This window comes from Lates calcarifer, linkage group LG5 (genome assembly GCF_001640805.2).
Source record: "Lates calcarifer isolate ASB-BC8 linkage group LG5, TLL_Latcal_v3, whole genome shotgun sequence".
Classification (NCBI taxonomy): domain Eukaryota; kingdom Metazoa; phylum Chordata; class Actinopteri; family Centropomidae; genus Lates; species Lates calcarifer.
In genome coordinates, this window is record NC_066837.1 from 16,467,341 (window position 1) to 16,485,464 (window position 18,124).

General features: G+C 38.5%; 3 protein-coding genes across 4 annotated transcripts; 1 reads left to right on the plus strand and 2 right to left on the minus strand.

Moving 5' to 3' along the window:
- Positions 1–880: 880 nt before the first annotated feature.
- Positions 881–6,272, plus strand: emp1 (epithelial membrane protein 1). Its single transcript, XM_018665087.2, has 5 exons — positions 881–1,005; positions 1,884–1,974; positions 2,285–2,384; positions 2,703–2,843; positions 4,536–6,272. The coding sequence occupies exons 2-5, from the start codon at positions 1,900–1,902 to the stop codon at positions 4,694–4,696; spliced, it is 477 nt and encodes a 158-aa protein (XP_018520603.1). The 5' UTR covers positions 881–1,005; positions 1,884–1,899; the 3' UTR covers positions 4,697–6,272.
- Positions 5,933–11,536, minus strand: f8a (coagulation factor VIII associated). The gene is made up of 12 exons (XM_018665083.2): positions 11,397–11,536; positions 10,902–10,948; positions 10,662–10,734; positions 9,232–9,391; positions 8,910–8,978; positions 8,666–8,786; positions 8,448–8,540; positions 8,046–8,110; positions 7,579–7,660; positions 7,371–7,417; positions 6,881–6,936; positions 5,933–6,760 (listed from the first exon to the last, which is right to left on the minus strand). Exons 1-12 carry the CDS (start codon positions 11,453–11,455, stop codon positions 6,679–6,681), a joined length of 954 nt encoding a protein of 317 aa, XP_018520599.1. The 5' UTR covers positions 11,456–11,536; the 3' UTR covers positions 5,933–6,678.
- Positions 11,537–11,660: 124 nt separating this feature from the next.
- On the minus strand, positions 11,661–16,988 carry si:ch211-243a20.4 (uncharacterized). 2 transcript variants are annotated; one of them, XM_051070671.1, is made up of 6 exons: positions 16,572–16,988; positions 15,837–16,103; positions 13,801–13,913; positions 12,650–12,715; positions 12,371–12,481; positions 11,661–12,271 (listed from the first exon to the last, which is right to left on the minus strand). In XM_051070671.1, the coding sequence occupies exons 1-6, from the start codon at positions 16,915–16,917 to the stop codon at positions 12,212–12,214; spliced, it is 963 nt and encodes a 320-aa protein (XP_050926628.1). In that variant the 5' UTR covers positions 16,918–16,988; the 3' UTR covers positions 11,661–12,211. The 2 variants fall into 2 exon arrangements, with proteins under 2 accessions (XP_050926628.1, XP_018520600.2); XM_018665084.2 differs by having other exon boundaries at positions 12,587–12,715; positions 16,572–16,983.
- Between the last annotated feature and the right edge of the window lie 1,136 nt (positions 16,989–18,124).

Genomic DNA, 18,124 nt, shown 5'->3' on the forward strand with positions numbered 1-18,124 from the left:
GGGAATCTTCACCAACAAACCCAGGCCCCTGTCCACCTTTCAGTTCATTCTATTTCACACAAATCAGAATAAAGTACATGTAAAAATAAATGGGTGAAAATGTGACACCCTTGATAAGCTTCAGAAGCATGTGAATAGGATCCCAGACACATGCTGGTTACACACACTCGACATCTGGCAAAAACTTCTCATCGTCTAATGTGAGGAGATTGACTGAATAATCTCCTGGAAGCTTTCGAAACCTCATCTACACAAGCCAATGTTTTATTTCACTTTTCTATTGCTTGAAAACATGTCACTATTGGAGTGTGACTGCTGCTGAAGAGATGAAGATGTCTCCTCCCAGTTGTCTGGGGCTCAGAGTGCACTGCGCCGCTGTCTACATCACTTCTTAATGTCCCATCATCGAAGGAGTCATTTTATGTGCATAATGAACCGGCAAGTGTGTGAAAACAGCCTGAAAGCACAAGTAAGAGGTATGCTTTTGCTGCTCTGCAAGACATATTTACGCACGACCAAAAAAGATATTTCATTTTTATATGAAAAAGCAGCACAGCAGTAACTGCTGTGGCCACTATAATGAAGTTGAGACACCTAGGTGATCTGTTAAACTAAAACGAATCAGTTTGAAGCAGCCTGCAGGGAAGATATATGAGGAGTAAAGAGAGTAGGAAAGGTGACACATCTGAAGCAGCTTAGGGTGTTAAAAATTCATGTGACAATGAATGATTTTAAAGACTTTAACTCCTCTTTGTGCACAGTTTAGAGTTTGGAGAGGTAGAGGAGGGTGGGACCTGGAGCAGTTTGGTTCGTCTGGACATTTCACAGAGAGAAATTTTTTTTTTTTTTTTTTGAAACTTTATGGGTGGGGCTTGGCGAAGGGAAAGAGGGGGAATGGAGAGGGAAAACAGAGTGATGTGTGTGCTGTGAATTCAAAGCTGGGTGGGTCTACACTGTTTCACATTTCCTAAATAACTCCCGGTCCGTGCGTTAAAGCGCTTTCAGGTAACGTTTATCCACGTTGTTTACATTTTTATAAAGTTATACTTCTAGGACCATACTCTGTGAAACTCTCTTACGCATGACTTATATGTTATTTTCTTTTTTAAAAGTTTGTTCTGTAGAGTCCTGAAAAGTGCACTCAGGCGTAGTTTAGATTTTCAGCAGGGCTTTGAAGAAGGATATGATCGGTTATCACTGAGCGCAAAAAAAAGTATTAAGAGGACGCACGACTCCAATCTCTGTAGCTTCGCATACAGTTGAGCGGTCACTAGTGTTTATATTTAGGCGTGTAAGTTAGAGGTGTGTTTATTGTTATTTTCTGTCGTCGTATTCTCGCGCTCTTTTCAAAGTCGTACAGGGCCTGTGTGTGTGTGTGTGTGTGTGTGTGTGTGTGTGTGAGTGACGGAGCGGCACCCATTTGGGAATGCCCTAACACCGTCTAAACAAATGCGCCTTTCTTGTCGACAGAAGCAGCGAGGCCATGAAAAAGGACTCGATAGGCTAACGGATAAGGATTTTATGGGGCGCTGCTAATTCATGACAATTTATTTGAGCTGTGTGATTGCCTAGAAAACATGTTTTAAAGATAAAACACTGACGTCTAAGTAGGAACTAGTGATGTGTTTGACATCAAATGTGGCTTTTTCAAAAATGTGTCTTCAAGATTTCTGGGGCGACTTTGGACTTGCGTGCAACAGCTTTCCTCTCCAAGTTACTTTTTTTCTGTCTGTTTGAGACAGTGTTTATTGAGGACAGATGTGTGTATGTCTCTCTCTGTGGTGTGTGTGTGTGTGTGTGAACTGATGCTTCCTCATGCCTTTGTTATGTAAGTCCGTGAATGGAAAATAAATAATGATGCGCCATTTGCTCCCTGTTATCAGTTTTCAGAAGGCCACAATGTTGATGCTGGCTGGAATCGTCGTTCTGCACATTACCACCATCATCCTGCTTCTGGTGGCCACCATCGATAATGTGAGTGCATTTCTCTTGTTTTCTCATTTAATCACCTGGGCTGAGAGGAAGAACAGAGGCTTTCATGTCAGTTTAGAAATGACAGCTATAGATTCTCATCCTCTTTTCCAGATGCAAAGTCTAATGTCAGAATACATTGTGTGGGGTGTTATGCCACCCACAGTGTACAGTAAATGCACAAGTTCAAACATTTGTTGATGCATTAAATCTGCAAAACTTTTACTAAATATTATTTACATGTGATTCAGTCTTTGTATGTGTCTTGATGTCCTCTATATCTGTGTTAATCCTGATCATCCTCTGTCTTCAGGCCTGGTGGGTCACTGACACAGTGTCAACTGACCTGTGGGGCAGGTGGGAGATGAAAGGCTCAGTCTGGCATTACACCAACCTGAAAGACTACCCTGAGGGTAAACCCTTACTCCTGTCACAGTAGTGTTCATATGTTTACTTGAGCTGACAAGAGCTTCCATATGTTAGTATGTAGAAACAGAGAGGATGTTAAACTGTAACTGGTCAGAAATGACCAGAAATCAGATAATGTCATAATGAAATTGTTGATATGGATATATAACATGTTCATTAGTTGTTAGCAGTAATTTTATGAATGTTGGTAGAGCAGGGGTAATGTATATCAAATTTAAACTTCATCTCAAAGTGAACATGATCATTTATCTGTGTTAATGTTGATCCTTCACTGACTGTTTGTCTGTGTTCTGCTGTTGCAGACTATCTCCAGACAGTGCAGGCTACCTCAGTGTTGGCCTGTATTTTTGCCATCCTGGCCTTGTTTGTGTTTGTGGCCCAGCTGTTCACCCTGCCCAAAGGCCAGAGGTTCACCTTCACTGGCATTTTACAGCTAATCGCCTGTAAGTAACCTGGAGTCAAATGTCTGACCTACAGCTGCGAGAAATATTGATTTATTTGCTTGTTTCTCATAGTTGAGATTTTTACATTCATAAGGAGGATGTGAGCTAAAACTCTTACTATAAGGGTCAGTTAGTGGTGATTTTAGATTTGTATTTGATAGGATTGAATTTAACACTTCTCAGCTTCCAACCTAACAGAGTGTTTAGTGTTTTATGAAGGAGGAATCACGGTGGAGGTTTTAAACAGAGAGAAAAAGGTGAGTTTACAAATGAAATCAGCTTAGTGTGGATGTACTCTAAGTCTGTTATTTTTCACTCTTGTGCCATCGAGTTTCAAGAGTCTGCAGGTCTTCAGTGCAGCCAAAAACTGGTTAAACTAGTCAGGTTTCAGATGGTAAGGTCAGATAAATCTCAGGCTTTCATGGCACATGATCGTAAATCTCTGCAGTAGAACGAACTGTAACTGTCCATGTCTAAGGATTAATCTTAGGTGAATCTGATGGTTGAACATTCTCAAACTTCAGCCACTGTATTAAATGTCACACTGAGATGGCATTTTCAGAACATATTGTTCTTATAAATGTAGTGGGGTTTTTTGGTAGTATTTGCAGGTTGAAACAGGATATTGATGTGGATTATGAATATCATTCAAATGTGTCTGAAACCAAAACAATATAAAATATTTGCAAAGGAGGGAGGCTGTTTTACACAGCAGGGGAGGAGGAGTTATTGTTCAAAAATCTTTGCAGATGCAGTCTGGAGTTGTTGTTTTTGTTTTGTTTTTTTTGTTTTTGTTTTTTTTGCTTTATTTTGTTTTTTTGTAAATGTGCTAATAAGGGTTGATGATTTCATTATCAGCTAATTTGCTGATTATTTTCTTAATGAATCAATTAATGTGCTGTCAATTAAAATAATCCTAAAATTGTGAAAAAATGGCCATCAAAATTTCTTAAAGATCAGGCTGACATGTTTAAACAGCTTGTTTTTTCCAAACTCCAAAACTCAGAGGTATTGAGATCACCATCGTAGAAGACTAACAGAAACAGCAAATGTTCACATTTCAAAAACCGGGACAAGGCCAAAAATGTCATCTTTAGATCACAAATGTTGTTGTTGTTGTTGTTGTTGATCAGCTGACTGATAAATCAAATTGACTAATTGTTTCAGCACTAGTGCTGATTACTGATCGACAACATGGGCAGATTATTGTAAAACATATTCTCTTTTGACCGGCAGTATTCACTAGAGAGCTGAAAAATCAGATGGTGAAGTTATGTCACATTCATGTTTTATTAGTACATTATTTTATATTTAAAACAATGTTATTAAGTGTTTTAGTTATCCTGTGAGGGATTTCAGGAAAACTGAATAATATCTTCGTGTGAGAATTTTTTCACATTACAATTAAATAAAGTGGATTAATTATGGCTTATCAATGACACTGTTAATGGTACATGAGAAACATACATGGAGCAGAAGTAATGGGATTTTGACTTGTATTGTTGTGAGTTTATATCATCTGAAAATTAGTAAGGTGAAACAGTCATGTTTCTCATTTCAATGTGATGTGCAGTGGAACCGTTTGGTGCATCGTCCTTGTTCGTGAGCCTTATCTTATAATGGGAAAAGTAATTACTTCTTAATTGCCTTGTCTGGGTGTGCATGACAGTATTCTCCTCTTCTGTCCTGCAGGCCTGTGTGTAATGATAGCAGCCTCGATCTACACGGCTGAGCTTCACAGCACTGACGAACAGGGAGGGTACGGACACTCCTATGTCCTGGCCTGGATCTCCTTTGTTTTCACCTTCCTCTTAGCAATCACCTACCTCGTCCTGCGGAAGAAGAGTGAGTGAGAGGATACGAGGAATGAGGGCAGGACTAAGATCATATTTCTTTGAATATGGGAAATTGTTAAAAAATGGGATTTACTTTTTTAAATTTGTTTAAAAAATGAAAATAATAATTAAAAAAAACCCTTAAGATGGTTGATCTACATCTGCAGCTAGGAATGTGGGGGACTTGTATTCAGTCACTACCAAGAGCCATTTGTTTATATTTTGAAGATTATGAATGGAAATAGAACTCATGCTAACTTTACATGAAGGGCTTTATATGAACACTTTCCCTCATAGATTTCTATTTGATTTAAGTGAGAAGAGGGTAGGGCAGTATTTTATTAATGAATAGGTATGGGGTACAAAATGAATCCAAAACAGTTGTAATTAGGAGGATGCAACGCTAAAAGTTTTAATTTCATGGCATTATGGCCATAAAATTATGAATAAATGAATTATTTCCATTGTCTTATAAATGTAGTTTCATATAAGTTTGAATATCTCAGTCCACACCCAATAGTTTGACATTTTAATAAATACACTTACTCGCTCTCTTGGCCAGTATGATGAGAAGATCGATACCACTCTCAACACAATCTGTGTGTTCAAGTATGAAGCTACAGCCAGCAGGTTAGCTTAGCTAAGCACATAGACTGGGGAAACAAGTAGCCTAGCTCTGTCCCACAGAGCATAGTCTGCTTACACACACCTCTAAAGCTCTCTAATTAACATGGAAGTGTACAAATTGTGTTTTTATGGGGGGTTGTTATGAGCAGCACCATTAATGCTGTTTTTGTACTGGAGCAGGTAGGTAGTTTAGTTTGCCTCAGACAGAGCCAGGCTGGGTGTTAGCCCCGTTTTCAGTCTCTTTGCTAAGCTGAACAAACCTGCTAGCTGTAGCTTCATATTTACTGTACAGAGAGTGGTATTGATTGTATGATCTAACATCCAACAAGAACATGAACAAGTGTATATTCCAAAATGTCAAACTACTGCTTTTAGAATCTAACAGACTTACTGGTGTGAGAGGGGTTACACCCTCATTAAAAGCCCCTTTGAGATGTAGTAGTTGAGTATATTCTGTGAGATGAAAGTACTTATCATCCTGTATAATCATGTCGTGAGGCTGACAGCTACTACTGCAGGTTTCCAGAGTCGAGGAGTGAAGAGGATACTGTATCTGAGAAGGTACGGCATGTTGGCGAAACTACAGCATTCCTGTTGCAGAACTTGAACAATCAGGAAAGACAAGTCTTAATTTACAGTACAGGTAGTTTTAATCATGTATCATTATTTTACAATTGAAGTATAGTATATCCTTTTTTTTATCTATGTACATTGTAACCATTATATTTTTGTAACATTTTGTATGGAGTGTTTTTTTTAATCAGGTTTGATTTTGTGTCTGTAGTTGGCTGCTATCCTAAGAAAAGTACATGCAATTTGTACAAGTGAACATAAAGTGAACCAGGGAGGGAGGACAATGGTGTTTCATTTCACCATTTCATCAGGACTATACAAAAGAAGGTTTTGTTTGTAATTACATTGGAATAAAAGCCATATCATTTATTAATAAAAACAAACTATAACACAAGGCTTTCATGTATCATCTATTAAACTGCTGTAAATACAACACAATCCATAACAGCCACTATTACATAATAAATATGTATGAACTGGTCCAGTTTTGTAGCGTTCACTCAAGAGCACACAAGATCAAACAAATCATTTAAATTTAGTCTTTAGTTAGCATCCTGGCAGACATCTTCATATCAACATACAGTGCTAGACAATGATATTAGATTTTCACAGATTTCTAAATCTTTTCTTAATAAGGGGAAAGATTTCTATTGCGTGCGTTTGTCTGAGTACATGTTACAACACTGAAGTTTTGAAAAAACAACATGTCTTCAGGCCTTACAACAGACCCAGTCAGAAACAGGAATGTTCCATTATATAAAGTATCATCCCCAGAGGAAGTGAGTAAAAATTGAACTGTACTAAATGCCTTGGCCAGACGGCGTGATGCGCTCCTGAACCACCAGGTGGAGGAGGTGATTCTGCTCAGCCGTTAGAAGCGGCCTGAGGAGGCAAAAAAACCCCACAAACACATGATAAATACACCAAATTAAGACTGAGAAGCAATGAAAGTGCAGCTCAACCTTCATCACATGATGGAAATAAACATTTTCAAATGCTTACCAAAGCTCAGTCTGAAGAGACTTGAGGGACTCTGTGTCTTTCTCCTGACACGCCATCTGTGAAACAGATTTGCTGGTAAAACACTGCACAAATAAAACCATAACTGCAGATTCAGATGACCTTGACAAGCTCTTAGAGTCTTGTCAGTGTTTGTTTATGCTCTCTTATTGCTATTTCAACAACATGGATAGGGTCTGCTCATCCAGAACAAGTTGCTGTACAGAATCTTTTTTTTATTACAGGGATTAAAGTCATGAATAAACATCAGTCAGGATCTATTAATATCAGTCGCCTCACACCAACAGAAACAGGAAAAAGTCTCATAACACAGGCACCACTGCATTTCATTCCACCGGTAAAGGAGGACAAACTCAAGCACATTTATCACTGTTGTGCACGAAGGCTATGAAGACCATCATTTTTCCTGTATGAGGCAGGAAGGATCAGGAAATCCTGTGAATTGTACAAGTATGTGGATGATGAAACTCACCACGACTGACTGCAGGAGCAGGAAAACATTCTCTGGCAGGAAGGTCACTGAAGGAGAGGACCAGAACCATGTTTACACAACTTCAAACAAATGTCACTCTCTGGGATTTATAATACATTTTTTGAGCTGCCAGTCAACAGAGATTATGTATATACAATTCATACTTTTTTTTTTTCTCTAAAACAGTTCAATCCTGAGGTGAGTTTACCTTGGCTGTGAGGGTCAAAGGACTCCCATGCATACCTCTCCAGGGTCTGTGCATGTTCTGGTAACAACTTCTGAGGTGGAGGCTGCAAAGGAAAACAGCAAAGCAGGACCATTTAAGTCTTGCTGCACAAACAATCCCAACATTTTCAAGACTTACACTAAGTGTTGTACTGATGTGGGGTGAATAGTGAATATAGTGATACAGTATGAATACTCTTGGCATAGGTAATGCAATATTTTCTGTTGTGTTGCTGATGTAGAGGTGCTCTCTTCTTTTAATGCTTAAAATGTAGCTGTTCTCCTTTCTGGCAGCTCATCCTTTGACCAGCTGATGGATGTTTGACACAGACACATTGGCAAGGGTTTTACTATGTAGGAGTTTAATTTCTACTTCAGTTATACAGGTATTGTGATGTTGATGGTTTTCTTCCAACATCTTGTCTATGTGTATAGAATTGATGTATTTACCTCAAGCAGCATAAGCAGTAGTACTCTGGAGATCTCACATTTTGCCACAATGTCCAGAAATGCACCTTAGGAGAATTTTAGGGAAATCAAGACACAGAAGATAAATGAAGAGAGAACATTATTGTTATAAAATGTGCCAATGATAGAGCAGAAAGTGAGATGCTAGAATTTTTTTCTTAAATTTGTTTAAACATCCCAGTTTTCATCTTTAGTATTAAAAATTTTCTCATTCTAATATTTTATATTTTATTATATTTTTATATTTTGTTTCTTTTACTTTCTGATTAACTGACACGGCTCCAATTTGTAAAATTATATCTATCACTGAGGATCCTTTTAACACGTTGTCATCACAAGATGATTTTAAACACATAGAGCCTGTAGATAAATGCACAGTCTCACCAACAGGGGTGCTGGTGCCTGGCAGTTGCAGCCCTCTCTCCTGACACATCAGCTGCATCTCTGTGAACACTGACAAAGCACCGTCGTAGTCACCTGCAGAAACAAGGGACAGAAAAATCAAGTCAAAACTATTTTATATGCACATGCAGATTAAAAAAACCCCCACAAACACTGATATCACCAATATAATCAGTACTGAATGGACAGACTGAACTCACGGGTGAGAATTTTACAAGTGGCTATTTCTCCCATTGACAGCAGCGCTTCAATCGGCGTCTGCGTCTGCAACTCTGCAGCTCTTTGATAATGAACAATGGCCTCTCCGGGTCTGTTCATCTCCTATTGAAGACAGAGGAGGGGCTGAGATTAATGTGTCATTTGAAATATATACACTTCAGGCAAAACATCAAGATCATTCATCTATAGAACTTCAGAGCCTGAAGCCCTGATCCAAAGTTTTACCTTGAGTGCGTTGCCAAGTTCTAGACACAAGCTGGCTGCCATCACAGGCTGGTTCATCTCAATGTACACCTGCAAGCCATTTGTGCATCAGCAATATTTTACTGTCTCTATAGCAATGTGGTCACAATACAGGAATGCACACTAAAATCTATTCTGCATACCCTTAACCTGTCCATATATTCCACAAAAATTGCCTACAGGATACAGATACTTCAACATTCACACTGAATGTACTACTATTTTCATTTGCCAGATGTTTTCTGAGCACAACTGTTGCTTTACGCACTAAAGCTGTCATCAAAAACTGGGAATAATAGCGTACCTTGATTGCAAAGCTATAGCAGTTGAGTGCGGCCTGAAGGTGCTCATCAAAGCCCGGGGCCTGCAGGGCCCTGTTCTCCTTCTCAGATGAGAGGAAAAGGCGAGCAGCATCGGTTAACGCCAACGCCTCTCCAGGAGCGTTAAAAAGAGTCTGCTCACACCTGCAGTCAAGATTCAGGATGTGTAACAACAACAAATGCACCACTGCACACATCAACAGTAAACATGTCATCACTATGAATGATACAGGCTCCCTCTGGAACAATAGTGACACATCTGTCACCCTGTGGTGGTTTATCATGAGGGACAAGTAGAACTAGAGAGGACTCATCACTCACTGGACTACACCTTTATGAGATGATCTAGATGACTGATTATTAAATCTTTAACATGACAATATAGTAGTTTGCTCAGACCAATCAAAGTTTGAACTTGCACTAAACACAAGTCATATTTTCTTTTTCATTTATTGAATTTATGATGAGACTGTTTTTTGTTGTTTTTTTTGATTAATGTTTGCACAAATTACATTTGCATGATTAAAAAGGACAATTACTGAGGGAATTTTTTATGAGGTGAAGGTAGGACATCAAGCACACTACATGACCAAACGTATGTGGGAACCTCATCAGTAAAACAATATGTGATGTGCTGCAACATCTCAAACCAAAACCAGTAGGATTAATAACTTGCTGTAACAGCCTCCACTCTTCTGGGAGATGAGATGTATTCAAATGACATATTTTGCTGATTTTGAAGTGAGAGGAAGTAATAACCACCCCTGTAGCACACATACATTAAAAACAAGCATTTCTTCAAATGTTGAGCTGAGCTTAAAAAACTGAAAAGATCAGGTGCTCTACTAAGTCAGTACTACTGAAAAAACAAACAAAAAAAACAAACAGTCACAGATTGTGACAGTGAGTCAAGAGGGTGAAGCTGTAAAGAGGCTGGCTTCTACAACAGGATAATGATCCAAAGCATACGTTAAAATCCACTAATAACTATTTCAAGAAACATAAGGTGAAGCTTTTGGAAAGGCTCTCACAGTCCCCTGGCCTGAACATCATTGAAAATCTGTGGGTACGTCTTAAACATCTGTGTGTACAGGACAGCCTTAAAAATCTCTGAGGAAGAGCAAGTGAAAAGTCCTAAACCAAGAACAGAAAGACTCTCAGCTGGCTACAGAAAGCACTTACAAGCTGTCATCTGGCAAAGGACTCAATAATGTGCCCAAACTTCTCTATTTTATAAGTTCATGAAATAAAAAGTGCATATTATAATATTTGAGGATAGTATCATTTTCACGGCTGTTTGCTGCGGGGATTTTATTTACTTCTTTAGGTTAAAATAAAAAGCCCAGGAGTAGACAACCCTCTGCATACAGTACATGAGAATAGAGTTTGTGTTTAGTGGGTCGGGTTCTCTCACCGAGCCATGGCCAGGTTACAGAAGGCAGCATACTGCAGACAATCTTGCTGTTTTAGCTCCTTGGCTAACTGACCTGAAAGGACAGTATGAGGAGCACATGAGAGGCAAACTGACAAGAAACAGTTGTGGTTTGCACATGACAAAAATCCCCAATTAGCACGGTGGAGAAATAGGACAAAGGCAGGACAAGTATCTTAATTTCGACGCTTTATTGCAGATTATTGATTGATTGGAACTTACCGAACTGCTCACTTGCCTCCGCTACATTGGGCTTCCGAAGGAAACGTCTGTAACAAAGAAATGCAATTCTGTCAGATTTCTGCAGTTTTTTTTACAATTAACCAGTTAGCATCCTGATAAGTCAGCTTTAATCAAATGTTATGGAGCTGATGAGAAGAATGATGAGGCACCGTTAGGCTGTACACTTAGCTAGCTAGCATTGATCATATTTATCCACATAATTGCCGTTAGCTGTCAAATAGCATTGTAACATCGCAGGTAACTCCGTTTCATGAGCCTCGACATAACAATTCTAAGTTATCAACATGATATCTACGTGTAAGATTACACTACATACATTAGAGTTAAATATACGACGCTGACATTAACGATAGGCTAACAGTTAGCTTAGCCTTTTAGGGCTAGCTGTATACCTCTTCCGTAGGATGTAACGTTTCACTAATCACTGACATGCTGGCCTCTTTCAATCTGAATTACTTCGATTAAACGCCTTACTTTTTCAGTTTATTTGACACAGCACGGTATCTCGCCAGAAAATCACCCTCTGCAGCCATGGTCAATGTAGCAAAACAAACAAAAGCAAACCAGGAAGTCCAACTGACAGCAGCGTTGGGATTGGCTCGTAGAATCCAGATCTCACGATTTCATTGGTCGGCAGGCAAATGGATAGAGCTTATCCCAGAAGGAAATACCAAAATAAAGAATGTTTGTCACAAAATGTAGAAATCGTGCTATCAAGCTAGAAATCAAACAGACAAGTGACAAGGAAAGGTTTATTTTATTTTTTGGTCGGAAACAGCCAGTATACATTAAACAAGTATATTATATACTCAAATGCTGCATGGACAATTCTGAGCTATTTCACTTATGCTACTCTACACTTCAGAAATAAATACTGTATTTTTTTCATTTTTATGTACAGTTTACTTAGTTAGTAGTTAGTTGCTTTCACAGATTTTGATTTTAAAAAGCCATAATACATTGTCAGGCAGTAAATTAAACCAAACAAGAAATAAAATAAATAGAGTTGCCTCCACTGTAAGAAGCTGCAAAATTAAAATGGTGCTTACATGATAATGCATTCATAATAAGTATGACAATATATAATGTAATACTGATAGAGGCCATTTTGCCTGCACAGTGAGTACTCTGAGTACAGTATTTTTACATTGTAGTTGTTACTTATATTTTCAAAGAATCTTAACAATTTTTCAACTAGTAACAGGGGACAATGACACAGCAAGCAAACAGAAATGATCTCAGCTACTGATATAAATATCATAGTCTGGTGAAGAAAGATCAGTTATGATTTAAAAGTTCTCATAGACAGACTCAAATACGCCTTCATTCTGTTGTGTGGTTTGCTCCGTCTGTGGAGGAAGTAAAAGAAGACAGGTCACCAACTGTATGTGTCATTGTTTTCCACTGATAACAGAAAATGTGATTAAGCATCTTAACTATATACTGACTGTTTTTTGGGACTTATTCTTCTTGGGTTTAGTTTCTGTTTGGTTTGGCTCTCTGTTGGCAGCTGAGTGGTCCAGCACATCATAAATGGACCTGGGCCGAGGCTCTAGACTCTGAGAGAATATAGAAATTAAAATATGAAGGTAGGGATGATGGAGGACAAAAAGGACGAGGTATAGTTCAAGTTCTGTGTATATAGAGGGTAGAAAAGTGCTTACAGCATAGAAAGATGTAGACGGAGCTGTTATCACATCTACATTGTCTTCCTCCACCTCTCTCACCTCCTGTTGTTCTCTGGTTTGATTTCCTTTTCTGACAGTTTCGCCACAGTTGGTAATCTGCTCTTTCTAAAAAAAAATAAATAAATAAATAATGCAACAAAAGAAAGAACAATGACATAAACTGCATAACACACAAACAAGTTAAGGATTTTCTTGTGATGCTTTTATTTTGCAGTATCTCCCTCTCTAATTTTGTGTCTTATAAGTTAATTATTAAATGCTTGGAATTTAAATATTTGTATCAAATAATCAAGCTGGATAACATTGTAGGCCTACATTTAGACTATAAAAACAACACAATCTGAGAGGATGAGGTAACGGTGAGTGTGTGCTGCTTTGCAGAGGAAGTTGTGGTTACTTGACACAAAGTATTTCTTGTCCTGGAGACAGGACTGTGTCTAAGAATGCAACACACTTTTCCACTCTGTTTAGTGTTATTGTACAGTCAGCCATATAAAAGACTAAGTGCTAAGATCCAGCAGCACTCTGAATGAATACAACTGCAGTATTCCAGATTAAGAAGTCTTGAGTTACTCTGTTGCAAGTTCACAACATTTTCCAATTATTTCACTTACAAACAGGTTTGATTTGGGTTTGTGGATTGCTAATTACAAATGTATATAGTTGGCTCTTGATGACAGCTAGGTAATAAGAAAACTTCCTGACATGAGAGAGATATGGGCTATCATCAACAAAATATTTTAAATCTTTTATATAAGTTTGAAGAGAGGGCATCAGCTGGCCACACTGGAAAATACTGAAAACTGTAAATTAGTGCAGGATTCAACCTGAAACTGTCTTTGACTACATGTTGTTTTTAGTTCAGTTTAGAATGGAATATGTCATCTTAGGTAATCAAAGCTCTTCAACTAACTATTATCAGAAACCTTGACTGGTACTTTTGTTGGAAAAATTACACGAGCAACCAACCTGTTATCAAATAGTTGCTATTTAATTTTGTGTCAACTGACTAACTGATAAATTGACAAATCTTTTGAACTGTAATTTCAATATTAAGGAGATGGGGCTCCCGCATCTGGAGCTTCAGAAATTCATGACCTTCGTAAAACCACAGCTTAAGCAATATACTTAGAAATGTACGACACGCTGTTTCATAACTTCTGCAAGGGTAAGAGTTGGGCACATCTTACCCAATGTCCTCTGAAGACATACACTGACCCGATGATGCTGAAAACCAGCAGCAAACCAGTGACGACAGCCAATATGATGAACTCATGCATTATGGGCTCCTTGTAGCCACCATCTGGAAAACACACACTGTTCAGTGTCAGTCTGTTCCAGGAATGCACCACAACTGGACAGCAGAGGTATACTGAAAAATTCCTCAAGTGTGAAGGAACTAATTCACTGGCAAAAGATATTTACTATAAATCTACTTTTGCATGTGTTTCAATCAACAGATATATTGTCAGTATCAGTATTAGTCCACTTGTTTCTTCTGGCATTGACAGTGGTTCCCAGCTTGCAGTCAGGGACACTCCATGGAGTCTCAAGAGAAACTGAAATGGTCACAACATGACTAAAGGGATAAGAAAGATAAACATGCATCTCTGCAACACAAAATTTTGTTTATTTTTTCAGATTTTTCTCAAAGGTTTTTCTCGGGAAGTACTCAATACTTTTGCTCACTACTCACATCCGTACTAACAATGGCAACACACTGGAAACAAATTGCACAGCATGTCCTCTGTGGGCCTGCCAACACTCACAAAGTATGAATAGCTTGATCACTAGTAAATGTTGTGAAAATAATCAGCTTACAACTTTCTCCAGCAATTTAAGAGACTTTGTGCCAAGAGGCACTTTAATTTTAATTTCTGTCTATAATCTATCTAAAATATTCCCTCTGTGTGACTACAGTGACTAAAGTGAATTGATTACTACATTATTACACTTATTAATGGTTTTGTTTAGGCACTCACAGCATTTACGATTAAGATTAGGGAAGGCTTGTGTTCTGGTTTTATACAGTTCATAGTGGTTTCAGATACCTATCTCTGTTGTGACAGTCACTCATTTGTACATCCACCATCATCCCCATCCACATACTGGTGACTCTGCTACCTTAAATAAATGTGGCACTTCATTAATTCAGAAAATCTCCTACAAAACCTATTTGCTGTTGCAGTTGTATAGAAACATAATTTCTAGGAGACAGGGTTGCCAGGGACATACAACTACTAGAAACTAGAATGGCAACTTTTTTCTCCTCCTGCAGCTAAAGGTGTTAGTATGCTTCAACCAAAGTGCTTCTTGTTTGGTCAACCTGTGTGTCAAACCTCTACCCATGCATCTCCAACATTGGAAGGACCTGCATCTGACCATTTCTGGAACTTTCCAAAACAGACAATTTGACATTCATACCCACTTTCCTTTCCTAACTCAATTACTTCTGTCACTTCTGGAAAGATTGTCCGAAGGTGTGTGTTGTCATCCCACTTTGAATGATTATTGTTTCTCACCCCTCTCTCTGTGGGAGCAGGCTTTTCACCCCACAGCTCGTAACAGTTCTAAACACTTTTTCCTTCAGACATTATCAGATGACATAATGTACCAACTGGTTTGTTTGGAACATACTGACACCTTAATCTGCCTGTCCTACTAATTATTTGGCAAATCAACAGAGCTTCCAGGTGAATCAGACCTCCAAGTTTAAATTTGTCACCATAACATCTGACAGTGTCACAAGTGGTGGTGATGGTCGATGGCCAAGAGCTTCAACCATCTTTGCATTTACAGTACAGGAGGTGAGCGCTTCTTCAGAATATGTCCCTGAGTACAGCGCTTGCATATTGCTAGTAAAGAACAGGCAGCTGGCATGCTAGCTCGTTAGCATACTACTCAGTAGAATTGCAATAATTGGTAGGACTAGCAGCAAAACATTGCGTACTCATCATGAGACAGCTTGGCAAGTAAAGGAATTTAATTTGATGCTGAACTGGTAAGTAGACAGCTGTTCATGTTAACACTGGCTATGTAGCAATAGCAAAAGCTTACAAATAGATTCTTTAAGAGACCCCAAGTCAAAAAGGCTGGGAACCACTCCCCCTATACAGTAATGTAAAGATTCTACTTGATTAAGCTCTCTGATTGCAAAATAATTAGTAATGCCATAGCCCATATATTTGAATACACATGAAATAACGTCTTTTACTTTTTTACTCACCTCTCACTTGAACATACCAGAATACCGTGGCTGCTTGACACTGACAATAGTATGCTCCTGAGATGGTCAGGTTTTTCAATTTCACTTCATAATTTTGTGTCTGCTCATTGATTGCCTGTGGGATTTCATAGGTATGTATTAAACTGTTGTGAGGATTGTAGCAATCCATCTTGTCTTGACTGTAGTTTGCTGGTGTCGTCACGGTACAGTTAACAGTGAGATCATCACCTTTAAGGGCCACAAAGACTGTGGTGTTCAGGAATAATTCTGTGAGGGGGCACAACACAGAGTCAATAGTCAATATTAGAACTGATGTGATTAGTCGATTTATCAGTTTTTTTAATCAAAGACATGGTTAAGCAAAAACACGAACACTTGGTGGCTGTAGCTTGTCAAATGTGTGGACTTGTTGCATTTTGTCTCATTATGAATTCAGTATCAATAGATTTTAGAGCAAGCAATTTTAACACTTTACCTTGGATTTTGGGAAACTGACATTTTTCATTATTTTCTTTTTCTATTTTTAGTCTCAAAATTAAACAATAGAGTAATAGATAAAGAAAATACAGTCACCGTTAATATGACGCTGAAGAAACACATCTTTTGCTGCCAACACTTCAAGAATTGCTCAAGCAATCCAGAAAGCTTTTTCAGCTTTTTAACAGTTAATGAGCACTCATACAAATTCAGTCAGTCAACTATATGGTCAGTCAGAACATAGTTTGGATGGCTTACTTGGTGCATCCTTTCCCGAATACACAGAAGGGAAGAAAAATCCAAATATCCAAGTCAGCATGAAGAGCAGACGGCAAAATCGTAGAGATTCCATGTTGTGATTTGAGCAGTTATTTGGAGGGTGTTTATAGTCTTCTTTGACGAATTTGCACCGTGTTATCTGCTCAGAGTTTCTCAATTTGTTCTGATACACGAACTGCAGCGTTGGGCTTCCTGTTTCTGGTAAAGCCGCTTCCTCAAAATGTGTGTTGTCTGTTTTTCTGAACACAGACACACTAAGGTCACTAAAGGGGCCAGAGCACAAATGAAAAGAGCATTTACAAGTCAGTTTTATCCTTGAAAGCATTTCACATTAAAAGGAGAAAGACAGAGGTGGCAAAAGAAATGTATGAAGACAGTCCCTAACTTGCTCTATTTGTGTGTGAGGAAGGAGTATTTCTGGTTGCATTATTTTCTTACGTCAGCCTTGAGCTGGGAAGTGAAGTGCAATGTTGGCTTTCCTCCACAGTGAGACAGTGTTGGAGAAATAAACGTGTGAGCCACAAGCATACACTTTGTCATGTGGTTTTTTTTACAGACAGAAGAAGAGAAAGACTCAAGCAGGGAGGGAGTATTTTGTGAGTGTGTGTGTGTGTGTGTGAGAGAGAGAGAGGCTGGAATTCAGCTGAAGGTGACAAATTGCCTGTTGTTAATTTGAACCAGCTGCGGCTGGTGGTGTGTCTTCTTCACCGCAGGAACTCTGCCAGGAGAGGCGCGCAGATGTTGAAGTGCAGCAGGTTATTATTATTTAACCCCATTTGTCTGTGTGTTTTTCTTTCTGCCTTTACGCCTCCTTCATTCCCTTTGCCTCCTCACTTGACTCTTTCAACATTTTCTTTCTGGCTGTATTGGTGGCCAACTCTGACCTCACCTCAGCCACAGCATGAAAACAGACAGACAGAGAGAGAGAGAGAGAGAGAAAGAACTGGAATAACATCTGGATGCCAGTCAATAAAGAATAATTCATTCCATTTTATATCCCATCTCATACACTCCTTATCTCCCCTCTTTCCAAGGGAGTAAAGTGTACAAATCAAATCCTACAATAAAAACATAGATAGATTAACACTCAGGTTGAAAGAAATACAACATCCAACATTGCCATTTTAAATGCAAATGAAGAGGCCATCTGTGATCTTTTTACATCAGGTATAACAGGAATAACAGTGTTTTCTTTCAGCTGTAAATGAAGTAAAGGGAAAACAGACTGCTCTCTGTAAAATAAAAGCCTCCAGTGGTGAACGGTAGTGGAAATTAACAACGTTTTTCTAAAGTAGTGAACTGCAACTTTGATAAACTATTCCACATTAATTCATATGGAAAATATTTTACCATTTACTCCACAGCAGCACATATGTTTTACATACATACAGTGAAGAAAATACAAAAGTAAAACTACTGCAGATAGATAGACAGATAAGAACTTTATTGATCCTTTGGGGAGGTTCCCTTCAGGAAATTCAGAGCGGTCTATTTCAGAATAATATATATTATGTCACTGGATTATAATTGCC